The following is a 19,942-nucleotide window of genomic DNA, read 5'->3' on the forward strand; positions in this document are numbered from 1 at the left end:
GGCTTGATATTTTTCATTGTCTTTGTTTGTTAAATATGATGTATGATTTTGACATAAGAATAAAGATTTGAGATTTTAAAGTTATGCATGATGATTTTTGTGATTGATGGTTTTATGATGAAATTCATTTCATGATCCTAAACGTTGATGCATGTTTTCATTTGACATAAATGAAAAGGCATGCTAACATGAAATTGATCACTTAAGATGAAACACTTAAAAAAAAGGGAAGAAATATATGATTGCTATCATTGCTATATGCCCTGTATCAAGATATCAAACAAAAATTTGCATCATACGAGCTGATATCTTACCATGTGATGCAATGCTACACTTGCTAAAATATTTGAAATATGTACATCATGCCCTGTATCAAGATATCAAACAAAATCTTGCTCCACAGTTTTACGCATTGATATCTTACCTTATGATGAAATGTTACAATTGATGAACACTTGAAATGTAATCCTCTATCTTATTGATTTTTCAATAAATCTATGCTTGTCATACATGAATTTATTGAACGTAATTTTGAGGATGATTTCAGATTTGACAAAAGCTTGATTCGTATTTACGACATAAGATACACTTTAAATATGAATCATGCATCAATCATGTTAAATGCTTCAATCATTTTCTATCTCTAGAGTTCTCAATTTTGATGAAATACAAGTGATAAATTCATTTATGATATCTTGTAAATCACTTGAATTATGAATGAGTTTTTTATGATGTGTTAAAAGAATCACTTAAAAAGAAAATGCTTTTCCCATCTTATCGAGATTAATGATTTCATGATATTGTGTGAATCTCGAAATTGATTTTGATGAAATAGTAATAACGTTATTCATGTTATGAATCTCAAAAATGATAATATGCTTCATGTGATAATATGAATACACGAAACACTTATGATATGATTTTTATACAATTCCGTGTATTCATAAAATATTTATCTCCTCATCCAATAACTTTTCTTGATATTCCTTATGAGATGAAATGAAATAATGGTAGGATATAATTTGACAAAATTGATACCATCATGATATGAAACATTTATGATTTGCAATTATTGTGCTTTCTAATTATGATGTGATGTATTGCAAATGATGTAAATCATGATGAGTGCTAAGTTACACATTTTGAGAAGAAATTGCTATATTGAAACATTAATGTAATTATGAATGATGATATGATATTATGCATTAATACTTCAACCTATGATAACGATGCATGCAATGATAAAATATTCATGATGAAAAATTGTCTTGACATTCATAACTTGATTATTCATCCTTTGTCATGATTTTGAAATCGTTGTAAAAGGAAAAAGAACTACAAAAATGTATTCTTCCTTTCTTTTTGACAATGACAAAGGGGGAGATAGCTAGCTAGCACAAGTCAAGAAGATGCAAAAACTTGATTGCTAACTTGCTTATTTCAAGAAGCAAAAATTGTCTTCTTGAAAATCACTATCTTGAATATCTCAAGAAGCAAGACTTGCAACCTGCACATTACAATAGGAAGCAATAATCATGAGCCTACACAAGAAAGTTATCTTGCATTTGCTTTCGAAGTTTTTGCTAGCTTGTATATTGCGAAACTTGTATATCGTAAAAATTGCTAGCTTGTAGTCTAAAGAGAAGCGAAAAGTTGCTATCTCAAAAGAAGCATATGTGCTATCTTGCCTATCTCAAGAGGCAAAAATGCTAACTTGCACATCTAGCAAAACTTGACAAATTTGCATATTTCAAGAAGCAAGAGTTGCCTTCTTGAACATCTCTAATTTGCTAGCTTGCATGATATAGAACTTGCTATCTTGAACATCTCTAATTTTCATACCAAGTGCTATCTTGTATATTGTAAAACTTGCATATCTAAAACTTGATAGCTTGAATGTTCTAAGCATGATGTAACATTTGCTAAATTTTTTGGATTCAAAACTTGCTATATTTTCTAGCAAAATTGCATGATGATAAAACTTGATAATATGTTTTTCATGCAATGAGTTGAACCAATATCACAAACACTTGATTGTGATACTTCTCCTTTTTGTTGATGACAAAGGGGGAGAAGTATGTTGATGAAAGTATGTTGATGACATGACATGTGATGCAAAAGTTTATGCATATGTTCATGTTGACGTGTTGCAAGTATTCATGATGAATATTGCAATGACTTGAATTCAGTTTGAATTCAAGGTTCTATCAATATGGCATATTGATAGGGGGAGTTTGTTTAAACTCTAGGAGTTAAGGTTAACTCCGATTATGATGACATGTTGCTTAGATTTTTGAATCTAAGAGTTTATATCAATAAGGTATATTGATAGGGGGAGTTTGTTTAAACTCCGGGAGTTAAGTTTAACTCCGTCATCAAGTAGTTGTCATCATCAAAAAGGGGGAGATTGTTGAATCTCGTATTTTGATGATGAAACTCCTTGATATATGTTTATGATTTAATCTGCGTTTTGAGTGACGCAGGGTGCTTCGATCAGGATGAGACAATTAAAGCAGGAACATCATGTTGTGCCGGAGGAACATGTCAGAAGATTGGACGTCGGGCCGGTGGATCGGTCGACGTATCGACAGAAGGCTTCAGGTCGTGGACTCGGGCATCGGGCCAAGATGAGCGGGTATTGTGCCAAGGATATCGGAGTTGCGGAGTCAACTGGCCGATTGGGCAATAGGCTGCAGGAAAGGACGATGCGCCGAAGAATCGGACGAAGCGTCGAGGGACCAATGACATGCCGGACAACTTGGTTAATTGCTTAGGATTAATTGTCTCGATCGAAGTTTTTGTTTTGTGTGTGCAGGATTAACTACGATGAAAGTTAGACAAGCAGCAGGAGTTGCGCCGGAGTCAAGTTCATGATCACGTTGGGAGTTCGAGAGTTCGACGGAAGTTCGGACGGTCGTCGGAGGTTCTGCGAGAACAGAAGTCCAGAAGCTTGCCAAGCGAAGCTCGTCGGAACTTGCCAAGTGGATCGTCGCAAAGTCCAGGAGTTTGCCGGAAGTCCGCAGGAGCATCACCAAGGGTTCATCGGATGATCGACGGAAGTTCGCCGGAAACTCGCCGGAAGGAGCGATTGACGCACCGAAGCAAAGCTGCAGAAGTTGTCTTAGATTTAATCGTAGTTAGCACGATGATTAAGTTGGAAAATGGGAGGTGATCCCATTGGCTTAATCTTGGGGCAATTGGGCCCCTGAAAGATTGAAATTGGGTCGAATGGAATGAACCATTCGGACCCTGATTGCACCAGGAGGTGCAACCGCCCAGGCCAGGAGGTGGCACCGCCTGGGCTAAGCCTCCCAGCGAGACTGGGCGGTGCAACCTCCCCAGCCGGGAGGTGGCACCGCCTGAGCTCAGTCTTCGAGCTAGACTGGGCGGTGCAACCTCCCTGGCAGAGAGGTGGCACCGCTTGAGCTCAGTCTTCGAGCAAGACTGGGCGGTGCAACCTCCCTGACAGAGAGGTGGCACCGCCTGAGCTCAGTCTTCGAGCAAGACTAAGCGGTGCAACCTCCCTCACAGAGAGGTGGCACCGCCTGAGCTCGGTCTTCGAGCTCTGCCAGGCGGTGCAACCTCTCCAGTCAGGAGGTGCAACTGCCTGATCCCGGAATTCCGGGATTTGATCGTTTTGAGCTCCAAATTTGAATTGGGTTGGGGCCTATAAATACCCCACCCATTCAGCACTGAGACAGCAAGAACTCAAGCCGAAATCTTGATCTTTTCAGTGGTTCTTAGAGCTCAAAACTGCTAGTTTTTCCTCCTCCTTCTGTTCTTCAAGTTTGAGTTGTAAAGAGAGGAGAGAAAACATTTGTAAGGGTTGTCTCCTAAGCCCGTCAAAAGGAGTGAATCTGTAAGAGGGTAGTTGGCCTTCGCCTATTGAAGGAAGGCCTCTAGTTGACGTCGGTAACCTCATCGGTGGAGGAAGCCAAAAGTGGAGTAGGTCAAGACTGACCGAACCACTCTAAATCTCTGGTTTGCGTTTATTTTGAGCACTTTATCATTACTGCAAACCTCCTACATAGCTACTGCTCTCTGCGCTTTTACGAATGAGTTCTGTGCAGTTTACGTTCACGTCTTAATTTCATTTACAAACTGCAAACTGCTCTCTGCGCTTTTACGAACGAATTCTGTGTAGTTTACGTTTACGTCTTGATTCTGTTTATAACTGCAAACTGATTTCTGCGAACGAGTTTCTTTGCAGTTTACGTTTACGTCTTGATTCTGTTTATAACTGCAAACTGATTTCTGCGAACAAGTTTCTTTGCAGTTTACGTTTACGTCTTGATTCTGCTTAGACGTAAAACTGTGTTTTAGACGTAAACTACTTTTAAACGTAAAACTACATTTAGACGTAAAACTGCGTTTAGACGTAAACTGCGTTTAGACGTAAAACTACGTTTAGACGTAAAACTGCGTTTAGACGTAAACTGCGTTTAGACGTAAAACTACGCTTAAACGTAAAACTGTGTTTAGACGTAAAACTGCGTTTAGACGTAAATCTGAGTTTAGACGTAAATCTGCGTTTAGACGCAAACTGCGCTTAGACGCAAAACTGCGCATCGACGCAAACTGTGTTTAGACACAAACATTCTAGACGCAAACTGCGCTTAGACGCAAACTGTGTTTAGACGCAAACTGCGCTTAGACGCAATCTGCGCTTAGACGCAAACTGCACTTAGATACAAACTGTGAATCAGCTTTTGCATCATAATAGTTTCTATCGAACGAACGTAGCTTTCGGTTTTAATCGCTGTAAAATTTCCGCTGCACTAATTCACCCCCCCCCTCTTAGTGCTCTCGATCCTAACACTAATTGGTGAAGGAGTTAACATTAACTCCCCCTATCTATATGTCATATTTTGAGAAAAGATAAATTTGAATTCACTGCCTTGAATTCAAGCTTTAATCGAATTTAATCACATGCATTGTGTATCATTATAGTTTCAAGTCATCATCATATTAAATACATAATTTTAGCACTTCATGCATGATAAAAATGCTTCGGACATAACCTTACATTACTTGCATGAAACATCCTCATGTTATAACTTTTATAGTAGCATTCAAAGGTTCACAACCTTAAGAATCAGATATTACATCATTGTATAATAACATTAAAAATTTTCAGCATTTAGAGAGATCACAGTATTAAAGTAAACACAAGATTATAACATCAAGTTTTCAACATAAAAGAGATCACGACATCAAAGTAAACACGATTACAACATCAAAGTTAACACAACATCAAAAGTTTTAAAGTTTTTCGTAACTTCTCCCTCTTTGTCATCAGCAAAAAGACATAATAGCTATTAAGGTGGTGGCAAGTCAAAATGTCTAAACAAAGTATTAAGTTGTTGATGAATCTATTGTATCTCAGTTAAAATTTGATCTTGACGTTGTTCAAATCAATCCATTCGAGTCCCTATGTCATCGGTAGATGAAGTGGGTGCTTACTCTATTGGAAGTGTTGCCTCAAAGAGACCAGTAGGAGGAGTTTGATTGCCCCTAAATATTGGTGTTTCAGGTTCTGGATCAGGTGGGAGGGGGTCAGTTCTTCTAGGTAATTTAGTCCATATCCCATTTCTGAATATGCATCTTAATCTTCATTGTATATTTCTATTTATGATATTAAACCTATCTAGTTTCATAACTTCTTCGTCAGGTAGGATAACTATGTCATAAGCATGGATTAATCTTGTGATCAGGCCACCATATAGAAGCATCATATCCTTTTTTTATAGTTCAATCATATTTTGTTGTATTAGGTAGTCCAATCAATTTTCATGTCCTTTCATAATCCAATACATCATTCTTATTTCCATTTGGTTAAACTTTATTATGATGATATTGTTTTGAGATTATAATGCTTATCAAGATGTGATGAAGTAGTTTGGTGTTGAAATGTAGTAAATGTTCACAGCTTTTTAGAAGAATAGACAAGTTAGGATTACCGAAGATGATTCCTAGAGCTTCAGAATAAGTGGTCTCAACTGTTGCTTCGTCCCATTGTCCTCTAAAATAACAACCTCTATTTTTCTCTGCAATTCCTATGAGGTTACAAATTACGCTATCTATAATGGGTATATGATGTCCTAAGAGATAGGTGGAGACCCTATCGTATTTATCCACATGCAAATTATTATAGAATAATCTAACAAGTCTAGGGTAGATAGGTTCGTATATTTGAAGGATTGGTAGGATATCTAGGTTAGCAAACTATTGAATAGGTTCCAAATCACTTAATTCATATAAATCAACATATTTACCCTTATGAACATTTCTAGATTCTATGATTGAAAATTTAAGGGCATGATGATGAGAATCGAAAAGTAGGGAGTCATATTTTTCATTTAATCTTCTCTTCTCTTTGTCCCTTGAGGATCTTCTAGAAGTCATGGAGATTACAATTATGAAGACAAATAAGAGGCAAGAATACGTAATGCAAAGGGGGAATTAATTTGGTTTAGGTATTACCTTTGTAGTTTTTCCTTCTTGTGATCACCAAGAGGGTGTTTGAGATTGATCCTTGATTTAGCAGAAAAATGGGGATTCTTTTGAGTTGCTAGAGGGAGAGTAAGAGGATCAAGAGGTTGGAGTACTTTAGAAAGGTGTAGAATGAATTGGGGTCGGTTCTACCACCGGCCCTAACTTGTTGTTTATATAGGGCAGGTTGCGGGAGGTGCTACCGGCTACAACCCGTGACCAGCTAGGCGGTGCTACCACCAGCTAGGCGGTGCCACCGCCTATAGGCAGTGAGCACTGCTTGCATTGAGGTGTGGTGCTGACATTGTGTGGTTCCTAGGATTTTTATCATTATGAGGTGCACACACTCATTTACACAAACATTATAAACTCTATTCTTGTAAGAGGAGAAAATTTGTACCATAAGTTCATGATTCATATACGCATCATATAAAATTCGCACCATAAGTTCATGTATCATATAAAATTCGTAGGCAAATATCGTATAAGATTCGTTCGCATACCAAAAGTTCATGATTCAAGTGAATGATCTTGTAAAATAGAATTCGATAAGAAAATTCAAAGAAAAATTTAAAGGGGAAATAATGTATCTGAGAAATTTAACATACCTAATTCTCTTCTTATAAAATCAAATTATTTCTCAATCAAAGGTTTTGTAAAAATATCAGCCAATTGATGTTTCGTGTCAATAAATTCTAAGATTATATCATGATTATTAACATGATCTCATATAAAGTGATGCCTAATATCAATATGTTTAGTTCTAGAATGCTGAATAGAGTTTTTCATTAAACATATTACACTTGTGTTATCACACTTTATAGGTATATTTTTCATGTGAATTTCATAATCCTCTAAAGTATTTTTCATCTATATAACTTGAGCACAGCTTGCACCTACTGCAATATACTCAGCTTTGGTTATGGATAATGTAACCAAGTTTTGTTTCTTGGAAGACCAAGAGACAAGTGCGTGTCCTAAAAATTGACATGTTCTGGATGTGCTTTTTCTATCTATTTGGCAGCTAGCAAAATCAGCATCGGCATAACCAAGTAATTCAAAATTTTTAGATTTTGGATACCATAATCCTAGTTTAGGAGTTCCTTTTAGGTATCTAAAAATCCTTTTGATAACTTTTAAATGAGATTGCTTGGGGTTAGATTGAAACCTAGCACAAAGGCCTATACTAAATATGATGTCTGGTCTAGTTGTAGTGAGGTATATAGTAAACTATATATCACACCCCTATAAGCTTTTTGATCAAAGCTTTCTCCACCTTTGTCAATGTCTAACTTAGTGAATGTACTAATAGAAGTATTGATAGCCTTTGAACTATCCATATTAAATCATTTTAGCAAGTCTAATGCATATTTTGTTTGACTCACAAAAATACCATCATTAAGTTGTTTGATTTGCAAGCCTAAAAAAAAGTTAATTCACCCATTAAACTCATTTCAAATTCTTGGTTCATACTTTTGGCAAATGATTCATATAAAGATTCATTCATGGAACCAAAAATAATATCATCAACATAAATTTGAATAATAAGAAAATTATTTTTAAATTTTTTAATAAATAATATGGTATCGACCTTGCCTTTAGAGAAATTATTTTGGATAAGAAATGAGCTAAGTCTCTTGTACCAAGCCCTTGAGGCTTGTTTCAATCCATAGAGAGCTTTAGTCAATGTAAACACATGATTAGAAAAATTATCATTTTCAAATCCGGGAGGTTGCTCAACATAAACTTCTTCGGAAATAAAGCCATTAAAAAAAGTACTTTTAATATTCATTTGAAATAACTTAAAAGTATTACTACTAGCACATAGGCAAGGAGCATCCTTATGGTTTCTAATTATGCCACAAGAGCGAAGGTTTCTTCATAATCGATATCTTCTTCTTGGTTGAAACCCTTGGTCACTAATCTAGCCTTGTTTCTAACCATGATACCAAATTCATCTTGCTTGTTTCTAAAGACTCATTTAGTACCAATAACTAAATGGTTATTTGGCCTTGGAATAAGCTTCCATACCTCATTTCTCTTAAATTGATTTAACTCTTCCTGTATTGTGATAACCCATGAATTATCTTTCAAGACCTCATCAATGCATTTAGGTTCAATTTGGGAGTGAAAAGCGGCGTTGACACAAAAATTCTTAAGAGAAGAACGAGTTTGAACCCCTTTTGATGTGTCGCCTATTATTAGTTCTTTAGAATGAGCATCTATATACTTCTATTCCTTGGGTAAGAATGTTTCGGAAGAAGATGCATCCAAGTTGCTAGATGGAGAAAGAGTTTCATTTAAATTCAAAGCATCAAAATTAACATCATCATCAAAATCATTTTTCTTAACTTTGAAAACTTCATTAAAAATAACATAAATAGACTCTTCTATAACCAAAGTTCTTTTGTTAAAAATATGAAATGCTTTAGAAATAGAAGAATAGCCAAGAAAAATTTCTTCATCGGATTTTGCATCAAACTTTCCTAAGGCATCTTTTTCATTCAAGATAAAACATTTATAACCGAAAACTTTAAAATATGAAACATTGGGTTTTTTGTTATTCCATAATTCATAAGGAGTTTTGGAAAGTAATGGTCTTATTAGAACCCTATTTATGATATAACATGTCGTATTAATGGCTTCGGCCCAAAAGTATTTGGGTAAGCTATATTCGTTCAACATGGTTCTTGTCATTTCTTGTAAATTTTTATTTTTTTCTTTCTACTACTCCATTTTGTTGAGGATTTCTTGGAGTAGAGAAATTATAGTTATATCCATTAGATTCACAAAAATTTTGGAATTCACAGTTTTGAAATTCACTACTATGATCACTCTGAATTGATGAAATCATAAAACCCTTTTCATTTTGAACAAGTTTACAAAACTTAGAAAAATACCTAAAGCAATCACTTTTGTGTGCTAAGAAGTAAGTCCAAGTGTATCTACTATAATCATCCACGATGATAAATGCGTATTTTCTACCTCTTAGGCTTGATGTAGCAATTGGTCCAAACAAGTCCATATGGATCAATTGGAATGGTCTAGAGGTGCTTATTTGGTTCTTTGGTTTAAAACTATCTTTTTTTTGTTTTCCTAGTTGACATGCATCACACACATTGTTTTTAACGAACTTTATGTGAGGAATTCCTCTTACAAGTTTTTTAGATGAGATTTGAGAAATTAGTTTTATGCTAGCATGACCTAATCTCCTATGCCAAAGTCAAGCATCGTCATTCAAAACCGAAAAATACATTTCATTACAAAGATCATCAATGTTAATAGTGTATATATTATTTTATTTTAGGGCAATCATAGATGTGTTTTTGTGTGGTTTTTCAATAATGCAAGTATTGGATTCAAATCTAATGATGTATCCTTTATCACATAATTGACTCATGCTCAAAAGGTTATGCTTTAAGCCATCAACCAATAACACATCTTCAATAAAGAAGTTGGATTTATTACCTATGGTTCCTTTGCCAATAATTTTACCCATGTTATTATCTCTGAAGGTGGCATATCCTTCGTCTAGGATAGTGAGCTTAGAGAATTGAGATGAATCTCCGGTCATATGCCTTGAGCATCCACTATCAAGGTATCATCTCTTGCTCCTAGCTTATGATGGTAAACATTTCTACAAAAGAGGGTGATTTTTAAGTAGTCATTTAACCTTGGGTACCTCAAAAATCGATCTACTCAATTTATCGTGTTGCATGGAATTTATCATGGTTCCTTTAGGAACCTAAATCAATTTGTATGGACTATATCTCTTAAGTGGACATTTATAGGCAACATGTCCAAATTTGTAATAAAAGTTGTATTTGGTGTGGGGTAATATATGCAAGGTAGGACATTTAACAAAGATGGTTGGATTTTGGTGAGAGCTACTCACAAATCTGATTCCACCTATTCTATGAACTTGACCCTTATCGGCAAGGATCATGTTCAATTACTACCAACCTTAAACTTTTCTAAGGTTTCTTTGAGTAGCAAGTTTTCCTTTTTAAGTGTTTCTAATTCATGACATTTTGTACAAGGAGCTAAACTATCATTATGCTCAATTTTTAGTCTATCAAAATCACTAACAAGAGAAGTATGCTCCTTTTTCAAAGAGTTATACTTTTTACTCAAGGTTCTACATTCATCAAATAATTCATGAAAAATACTTAAAAGCTCATCGAAAGATAAATTTGCATCAATGGACTACTTACCTCATCTCCGATAGCCATTAGTGCGTAGTGAGCAACTTGCTCGGTGTTGGTTGGCTCCTCTTCTTCGGATGCACTTGAGTTATCCCATGTTGCTTTAAGAGCCTTCTTCTTTGGTTGCTTCTTCTTTGCTAGGGGACATTCGCTCTTAAAATATCTCGGCTTCTTGCATTCATAGCATATTATTTGTTCTTTCTTGGGTTCAAATTTATTTTTAGTGTCATTTTTAAATTTATTCTTTTTTATGAATTTTTTGAACTTTCTTGTCAAGAAGTGCCAAGTTATCATCAAAGTCCTCATCACTTGAATTTCTTTCAAGTGGTCTTCTTAAGTTCTTAGTGTCATATTCTTCCTATTCTTTGGAAGGTTGTTCTCGAGCTCTTCATGAGCATTACAAGTCATCTCATAGGTCATTAGTGACCCGATTAGTTCTTCGAGAGGAAAGTTATTTAAGTCCTTGGCCTCTTGAATGACCATTACTTTAGGGTCCCAACTCTTTGGAAGGGATCTTAAAATTATATTAACAAGTTTAGAATCCGAGAAACTTTTACCAAGTCCTTTTAGACCATTAATGACATCCGTAAATCGGGTGTATATGTCTCCAATGGTCTCACTCGGTTTCATCCAAAACAACTCATAAGTATGGACTAAAAGATTAATTTTTGACTCCTTTACTCTACTAGTGCCTTCGTGAGTAACTTCGAGTGTGTGCCAACTATCAAAAGTCATTTCACAAATAGACACTCGATTGAACTTGTTTTTATCTAAAGCACAAATCAAGGCATTCATAGCATTGGCATTTAAAGCGAAAGTCTTCTTCTCCAACTCATTCCAATCGCTCATTGGAAGAGAAAGACTTTTGAAAATTATTTTCTATAAGATTTCATAACTCAAAATCCATTGAAATTAGAAAAATTCTCATTCTAGTCTTCCAATATGTGTAATATGTCCTATTGAACATGGGTAGACGTGTGATTGAATGATCATCTTGGTTGCTGGCAAATGTCATCTCTCTTGGGTTTCAAACTAAATAAGAGTGACATTGCTCTGATACCAATTGTTAGGATCAAAAGCGACACTAAGAGGGGGGGGGTGAATTAGTGGTGCGAAAACAAGCATTGATTCCAAAAAATATTAGTTTCGATTCAATCCATTTCAGAATGAAACTCTTCTTGAAAGCTTTCGTAAGAGTGCAAAGAGAAGGTTAAGGAAGTTTGTAATAATGTAAATTGCACAAATAGAAAAGCAAACCAGAATTTAGAGTGGTTCGGTCATTGTGACCTACATTAACTTTCGATTCCTCCTCCGTCGAGATCACCGACGTCCACTAATGGTCTTCCTTTAATAGGCAAAGACCAACCACCTCTTTACAGTGATTTCTTCTTTTCACGAGTTTAGGAGATAACCCTTACAAGTCTCACACCTCTCTTGAATAATCTCAACACTTAGAAAGGGAGGAGGAGTACTCTAGCACTTTTACAATGCTTTAACACTTCAAAGACTCAAGATTATGCTAATACTTTCGTGCCCTTTTATGCAGAAAAGGATGGGGTATTTATAGGTCTCAATGGCTTCAAAATTAGTGCCAAAAAGTGTCTCATCCCGGTTTTTTGGGGTACTAGCAGTACCATCGCCTGACACTTGACACTGGGCGGTACCACTATCCAGTCTAGGCGGTACGACCACCTGACAGAGCTAGGAGACCGAGTTTTGGCAGTACCACCGCTGGCAGCATTAACTACCAATGGTACCACCATCCAGTCTATGTGGTACCACCACCTAGAACACTTGGGAGATCGGGTCTTCAAGGCGGTATTATCGTCGGTCGTGATTTCAGGTGCTGAATTAGCTGTTCAATCCGGTCCAAATTAGCCCTATTAAGGGCCCAATTGGCCCCTGACCGAGTTACTAGGATTACCTCCCGATCATAACTCAACTAATGTTCTAACTATAATTAAGGCAAGCAATTAATCTGGTATGTCGATTTTTCTTTCGGCGAACCTCCGGTGAACTTCTCGGCAAAACTTCCGGCGAACTTTCGGCGAACTCCCAACGAACTCTCAGTGATCTTCCGACGAGCCCTTGGCGATCTTCCGACGACCTCTCGGCGATCTTCTGACGAGCTCTCAACGATCTTCTGACGAGTCTTTGACGAACTCCTGACCAAGGAATTATCGCTTGTCACATAAGACAATTGGCGGAGAGCATCCACACATTAATACAAAAATTTCTGACACTTAGCATTTAGTGTGTGCCACAGGAGAGATGGGATTACCTCAGCGGAGTTCGATGTTTGCTTGCTCTCTTTTATTAGTGTGAAATTTATAGCAAGGCTTGTCCTTATCATCAAAAACTAATTGTAGATTTTGAAAGTAAGTAATGTTCCTCTTCTTACGGGTTTTCAATATCGGGTTTTTAATATTAAAAACGAATGGACATTCTAACTTCATCATCACAAGAGGTTTTTTTGAACAAATCTATAGTATTTTTTTTTCAAAAAATGATATAGAATACAAATTTAAAGAAAAAGCTACTGAGTATTGTTTAGATGGGGAATTGGAGGGGCAAAGGATATAATACCATGACAATAATCGCCCTAGAATCGAAGTTTGACTGCGACTCATCGGCAGGAGGTGATCTCCGAGATTGATGTCTACAAGTGTGAGATCTTCCTGCTAATTGGATGTATCCTTCCCACCTCTACCATCACCACAACAACAACAATAATAAAGATAAAATAGTACGAGAATCGAAGTTCGACTGTAGTCGCTCTACCTGCCTAAAGCACAACATCGCCGGTGAGAGGTCATCTTCGAGATTAATGTTTACAAGTGTGAGATCTTCTTGCTAAATTGATGTATCCTTCCCACCACCACCATAATAACAACAACAAAAATAAAGATAAAACAGTATAAGTACCTATGAGAAGATCTAAATAAACCAAAAAAAAAGTTCTGAAAGTAAGATTTTATTTTTGAACTGGAAGATGTGGTGATTCAAATTATTTATTTGGTAGACGTCCAATAGGTACAAACAAGAGAATTTTTGTGCCGATGTTGTGTTCCATCATGCACATACTGAACCCCTAAGATTAAAATTCTACTAAATGCATACGTAAATGCTCAATCATATATTATATGTAACAAAAAGATTAAAAAGGCTTTGGCTTAGTCCAACCGGAATGCAAGCTTTTAGCAGTTACGTGGGCTGCTTGATGAATTAATTGATTAAGATTACGACAACACGACATATTTTTAGAGTTTCTAAAGCTTCAAAGAGTTCGTTACTTCTTGAGCTGTGTATGTATGGTACCGTGCCATCAGATTTCAAGCTTCCTCTGGCAGACGTATCTTCTTGTTCCCGGTTTCTTCTCCGGATACTGCTTTGCTCTCCTTCGCTTCCACTGAGCACCTCTTATATGGTTTGAATCCCGTCCGACTAGACATGGAATTCCCATGTCGGAAATCATTAGTTACAGAGCTTTGTCCAGTGCTGTCGTTGATTTCCTTACTCATCTCTTCCTTCTTGAGACAATGTGGATGAAGAAGGTCAGTTTCCAAACCTGCGTTCTCGGAAAGATTAACTGGCAACATGCTGCTATATCTGTCGCTCCTCACCTTTGTTTGTGCATCTTTAGCATGCAGAGGAGAAGAGCTTCGGGGCAGATCTCTTTTCAGAGGTGCTTCATAGGCAAGCTGACCCTGACAAAGATGATGACAATTAGAGACGCAGTGGCTGGTGGTGGTCAATGTCACAGATAGATAAAAGAAATCAGAAGAAATGGTCAAATGGGAACCTTTTCAGATTCTTTCCATGGCTCGTCCGTGCTTGCACTGCTTCTAAGTCTCCGGTGGTTGATTTCGGGAGCTGAAGTATTTGTGAAGGCTTCTTCAGCCTCTTTGTCAACTGTCTCGTTGTTGGCTGTGTCATTGGATCCACAAGAAAGATGTTGCTTCCTTTTGCTCCTCAAATCATTAACTCCACCAGCTAGTAATGGTGGGGAGTTGTTAATTTCCGAAGCTTTTACCTCTGTGCAATTAGAGTATTCATCTCTTACACTCTCATCGGAATCTGAGGATGGTGGTATAGGTGAAGTTTGACACTGTGGTTCATCAGATAAATCTGGGTTCAGAGGCTTACGAAAGGAGGCATCATGTCGTCGTTCTGGCTCTTGGACCATCTCCACAGGTTGAGCTCGGGTTGGAGGTGCTGAAGTGAAGGCAAAAGTGAAATGTGGAAACCATGGCAAGGCTCCCTGAGCTGCCCACCATGCAGTTGCAGCTCCCACTGTAGCGGCAACAACAGGCGTCATGGTCGGAGATGGCTTCATATGCGCCGGTGGACTTGAATGAAGAGAAGTGTCCACCTCAGGGGATGGCCAGACTGATGCTGCCAGGCATGCTGCAGCATGGACTGATGGATTCTGTAGCAAGGTGGAAATAATGAGAGTTGAGAATGTGGATGAGATGTTGAGGAAGGAGTCACACGCATCCTGGTTGCTCTGGCATCGGGTCAATGGCGAGAACCACGGAAGCTGATGCTGCAAGTGACCTGTCATGGATGGGTTAGCAGTGGCATCTCCTCCTTGGTCAGCAGCACCAGCAGCAACGATGGTATGGTTCTTCTGTGCATCAGTATCTCTGTTCTGCATGTCTTTTCCGATGAAAAAATGTGCTTGATTTGGGCCATTTGGGTTACCTTTGGTAGAGAGGCTCGATGATAGAACATGTTGATCTGATTTGTGTTCACTTGCTTCAGCAAAGTTGGTTTGTGTACTTGTGCAGCTTCTTGGGAGAAACCACATCCTACCCCTCACTGCCTCCTCATTCACTTCAGAAAGCAATAAAGATTTATCAACTGTGATCTTCTCTTTCTTTGATGCCTCACTTGTGGGGATGAATTCCGTAAAGAAGGATGCAGATGGCACATCTTGATTGATGTCAATAACTTCTGAGCGATTGCCATCTTCAAAATTCTCTTTAGCTGCCACTGTTTCCATTGCGGCAAGACGCTGATTGAGACAGTCAAGAACAACAACACTAACAGTACATAAGAGTCTGACTTGATAGAAATTAGAAGAAGGAAATAGTTGGCATAGCATAGCAACACCTCTGTGGCTGCATCACTTTCCAAGCGAAAGGAATGCTGATTTGTGGGTTGGAGAGAGGAAGGTGTTGGTGGTTTGTCATCTGTAGCTTCTGCAGAGGGAGAGGGCGAAGGAATTCCTGTGCTCATCTTTCTTGGATATGGATTGCTTGGCTTCCTTTTAGGACGTGGAGGGGGGATATCAATGTCATGAACTTGTCCTGGGGAAACACCTTTCATGAGAGCTTCTTTTTCCAACTGCACATCCACTTGTCAGCCACACAGACCATTATTCATTGTTTCCAATCATATGTTTAATTGGAACCAGTTATGTGTAAGATAACAAACCATGAAAATTTCAACATTGAATCACAAATATTTGCCATAGGAGATCTGTGGGAGAGTCATAACTGAAGTTTTAATGTTTTTTACTTGCGATACGCTTGTGATTGATGAATTTTGAGGAATTTCTCCATTCCCTGTGGGATCTCTATATATGCTAAAGATTGTGGGGTGCAATAGCATTAATTAAAATTTTTAAATGGTATCGGAACAGAAGATCATATGCTCAAAATTTATCTACATCACACTTTAAAAAGCTTTAAAAAAACTGATCTCATCTAATGCTTTAAGCTTTCAGATGTGATGACATTAATAAAAAAATTTCAAAGCAACCTACCACACTTAGCAACGAGCTTAAATGTTGATTACTATCTGGCACATTGACCACACTGACTACATTACTTAGCCACAAGAACTTAATGGCTAACTATAGTAAATTCTTTTTTTATCTGTTTCTTTAAATTCTAATATCCCCTAAAAATATGGTATGGATCGGTAAGATCCTATCTTGGCCAACACTCCCTAACCTGATGTGGTCTAAGGTTTTTCGGCAAGCTTCAAAAGAGTTAGTATGTTTCAAGCATTTCTCCAGTTCAAGAAGCAAAAAAATCTGCCAAACTGTCAGCTAAATAGTTATTCTACTAAATAAAGTAATTTTATAACATGGAAAAAAGGGAGAAAGTCTGTGCATGTGCCTTAAACTTTGGTTCGCTAATATACATCGCTAACTAAGAGATTGTGGGTAAAAAGCTTTATTTTTAAGTGATCCTGTCACCCTCCAGAATAGATATCTAGAACTCTCCAAATACAATACTTAAAAGCTAAACAACTCAACCAACCTATACTATATCATATTATCAAACAGATTCAAAATAAGACTATATAAACTTTCCAGAAATATATAACAAAAATTAATGACGGTCCAAAAATCATTAAGTACAAAAGTATATCTTAAACTAGTGTCTTTGGCTTGAGAAATCAGAGTGTAAGCTGTCTAAAATTATCCCAATGCTATCATAGTCTAAGTTGTAGTCAAAATCTATACTCCTATGCTTTAAAGGAGTCCTAGGAGCACATGATTGTAGTTTGTGTTAACTGTAAAGTATGCTGTTCATGTTAACTTCAGTTGTGGACTTGGTTATCATATTCTAGCATATATATGGTAGATAATTATAGTTTGAGTGTGATATGTGACATGATACATCAAGCCCAGACCTACATTTTCACCTCAGTGTTCCAGATTGTTCTGGTCAGAAATTAACTTGCAAAGACATGGTAATAATGTCAATTAGATACTCTAACCTGTTAGACCGACAATTTTACATAATGATTCATATATCTAGTGTGCAGTTTGCCGAAAAGTGTGTCGAGTAAAATCAAACTTGTCATTAGCTCCAGAAAACGAGTGTTGAGAAATTGTAAAAGGATATAACAGAATTAGATGAACACAAGTAGAATTCGTGATGATCTTTGCACATATTCTAATTTCTTTGTTATGCATAGATGTCATGTATGTCATCTCAAGCCATTATATTTCTTAACCTCTTAGAAAGGAGAAGCACAGACGGTAGAGACTAGACTCTCTCTGGCTTAGAGATCATAAATTCAACATGGATAAACAACACATAGGAACATATGATTTTTAAGGTTTGTCTAGATGGATAGGCTCTTAAATGGCTTCTTTCTTATGGAAGATTATTATTCCGAATGCTCACCTATAAATGAAATGAATATGTAGATCTATAAGTTAATATAACTTGTTTTTAAGTTCTCAAACAACTCTTCAGCACAATAAATTTTGTCAACTAATGATGTTAATCATATCCTAACTAAGAAAATGTATAAAAAGATTGTGAACCATAATTTATTGTCGGCATGAATAATTTTATAAAATCAGCTGACCTTTGTGAAGAACTTCTGTGCATGGCTTCTGATCTGCACTGCAGTTTTTGTACCAATGTGCTCTGTGACAAGCACCAAACAACATAAGCTGAGAAGAGTTTTGTGTTTGAGCTTAGTTAGGTTTCACAACAGCACACAACACCTTGAACCAATTTATAACTGCACAACTCGAATTCAAACAAATTTCTCAAAGAAAACCTGAAATTTATGGTGTAAGAGGGAAACTGTGATTTGAAATAGTCTGGATTTGAACGTGCACACCTTCTATGCGTTGCCATGACCTCCCATAGAGCTTTAGGGCTTCCAGGAACCTGTTGTGTTCCTCCTCTGTCCACTTCTCCCTCTGCTTTGTAATAGTATACGGCTTCCTCACCTACAAATCGATTCCACAAACATATCAATCAACAAAAAAGGACCAAATCGGACGTCGCCTTAATCCAAAATAGCAACACCTTCGCAACCATGTTTTCTCCGCAAGATTTTTCTTCCATTTCAAGATCTGAAACTTCCGAAGCAGAGAACGGGGGTGTGGAAAGCAACCGCGGACACTTGGACTTCAAATCCGCCACATGAATCATCCATCCACCTTCCATATATCCAACCAATCGCTCAACTTGATCCAAGAAGTATCTCATAACTCATCGAATTCTACATCAAAACCAAGAAAATCAACAACCCGAAGTCATTCAAATACGGAATCAAACCGATCCAGAGTTAGCAATCTAGAGAACAAAGATACGTCATGGAGAAAGGCCCCAGAACGGAACCCTAGGGTTCGAACCTCACCTCAAGCGACACCGACGACGCGTCAAGAACGCCAACGAATCATCCCCAGAGCTACCACCTCTGCTCCGCATCTCAACCTGAGATGAAGCTACTAAAGGATGAGATCATTGGAGAACGGAGAGAAGAAGGCAAAGAAGTAAGAGTAGTAGTAAGAGGAGGAGGAGGTTGAGCGACCTCTCTCTCGTCTGCAATGGCGATTGCGGGAGCTGGAGGGGTGAAGCCCACCGTTCGGCCTCGCTCTCTCTCGACGAGAAATCACAGCCACTACTATTTCTTGTGGGCTTCTGTGGACTCTCCGGGGAAGTAATTTGTATTTTTTTTTATTTTGTATTTTCTAAAAACCTTTCCAAAAATTATTCTTCTACTCATGCATTTCGTACCCACGACTCACCGGGCCGTCATTTTATTTCGATCACCAGAGAACAAGTAAGGTAAGGCGCCGAGTACGCCTCGGAGGGGTGGAGAAAGCAGGGGCCAAGTAATTTTGAGGACGGAAGCGAGCCCGGGGGAAATGGGCAGGCACCGGGACGGGAATCCCACCACGTGGAATAAAGCAAGTGGCCGGACTCGCTTTTTCCGGGAGGAGGACGAGTGAGGAGGTTGGTTCAAATCTGGCCACACGAACTCGGGCCGTGAACCCGACGCGGGGCGCGATACGCGGTCCGTACGTATACTTACCGTGCGGTCACACGATCCTCCGTCGAGGTCGCCACGCGGAGGAATCCGGACCGTCGTTTATCTGTGGCGATGGATGGCGAGTCGCGTAAGGAGGCGGCACGGTCGCATAGGATCGTGCCCGGATGAGGTCGACCGTACGGGGACGCCGTTTCCGCTTCCATGTTCGCGAAGGTTGCGAGAAACTTGAGGCTGCGGGGGAAAAGGGCATCGCCCCCTATCTGCCGCGGGGACCACGTGGCGACTCACGTGGCATTACGCGTCTCTCTCATCGGCAAGTCTTTTTCTTTTTCGCCCCTCCCAGGTGCATCAGGTCGGGTCGGGTCCGGTCCGGCTTGATCGATTCAATCAATGAACCGGACCGATAGCATGCCGTATGGTCCACGAATGATGCCCAATTCGGTTCACTAAGAATTTATAAGGATTAAATAAATCCGAATATTTAGGAT

At 38.1% G+C, this 19,942-nt stretch overlaps 1 protein-coding gene across 11 annotated transcripts; it reads right to left on the bottom strand.

Annotated features, from left to right (window-relative positions):
- Positions 1–13,692: 13,692 nt before the first annotated feature.
- Positions 13,693–19,145, bottom strand: LOC135585773 (protein CCA1-like). Of its 11 annotated transcripts, none has more exons than XM_065168550.1 (9): positions 18,993–19,144; positions 18,819–18,895; positions 18,485–18,680; positions 18,294–18,405; positions 18,033–18,094; positions 15,813–16,046; positions 14,844–15,714; positions 14,500–14,732; positions 13,693–14,404 (listed from the first exon to the last, which is right to left on the bottom strand). In XM_065168550.1, the coding sequence occupies exons 3-9, from the start codon at positions 18,665–18,667 to the stop codon at positions 14,030–14,032; spliced, it is 2,070 nt and encodes a 689-aa protein (XP_065024622.1). In that variant the 5' UTR covers positions 18,668–18,680; positions 18,819–18,895; positions 18,993–19,144; the 3' UTR covers positions 13,693–14,029. The 11 variants fall into 11 exon arrangements, with proteins under 11 accessions (XP_065024622.1, XP_065024585.1, XP_065024614.1 ...); XM_065168513.1 differs by having other exon boundaries at positions 14,500–14,774; XM_065168542.1 differs by having other exon boundaries at positions 13,693–14,224; positions 14,321–14,398; positions 14,500–15,714.
- Between the last annotated feature and the right edge of the window lie 797 nt (positions 19,146–19,942).

Source organism: Musa acuminata, chromosome BXJ1-4 (genome assembly GCF_036884655.1).
Source record: "Musa acuminata AAA Group cultivar baxijiao chromosome BXJ1-4, Cavendish_Baxijiao_AAA, whole genome shotgun sequence".
NCBI classification, from domain to species: Eukaryota; Viridiplantae; Streptophyta; class Magnoliopsida; order Zingiberales; family Musaceae; genus Musa; species Musa acuminata.

What these genes read in the sequence shown, in the direction of transcription:
- LOC135585773 (XM_065168494.1), bottom strand. Translation starts at nt 18,667, where the DNA reads ATGAGATACTTCTTGGATCAAGTTGAGCGATTGGTTGGATATATGGAA. An exon ending in GTCATGGCAACGCATAGAAG is followed by an intron (nt 18,095 to 18,293) that starts GTGTGCACGTTC and finishes TGCTTGTCACAG; the next exon opens with AGCACATTGGTACAAAAACT. An exon ending in AAAGTGATGCAGCCACAGAG is followed by an intron (nt 15,715 to 15,812) that starts GTGTTGCTATGC and finishes TGTCTCAATCAG; the next exon opens with CGTCTTGCCGCAATGGAAAC.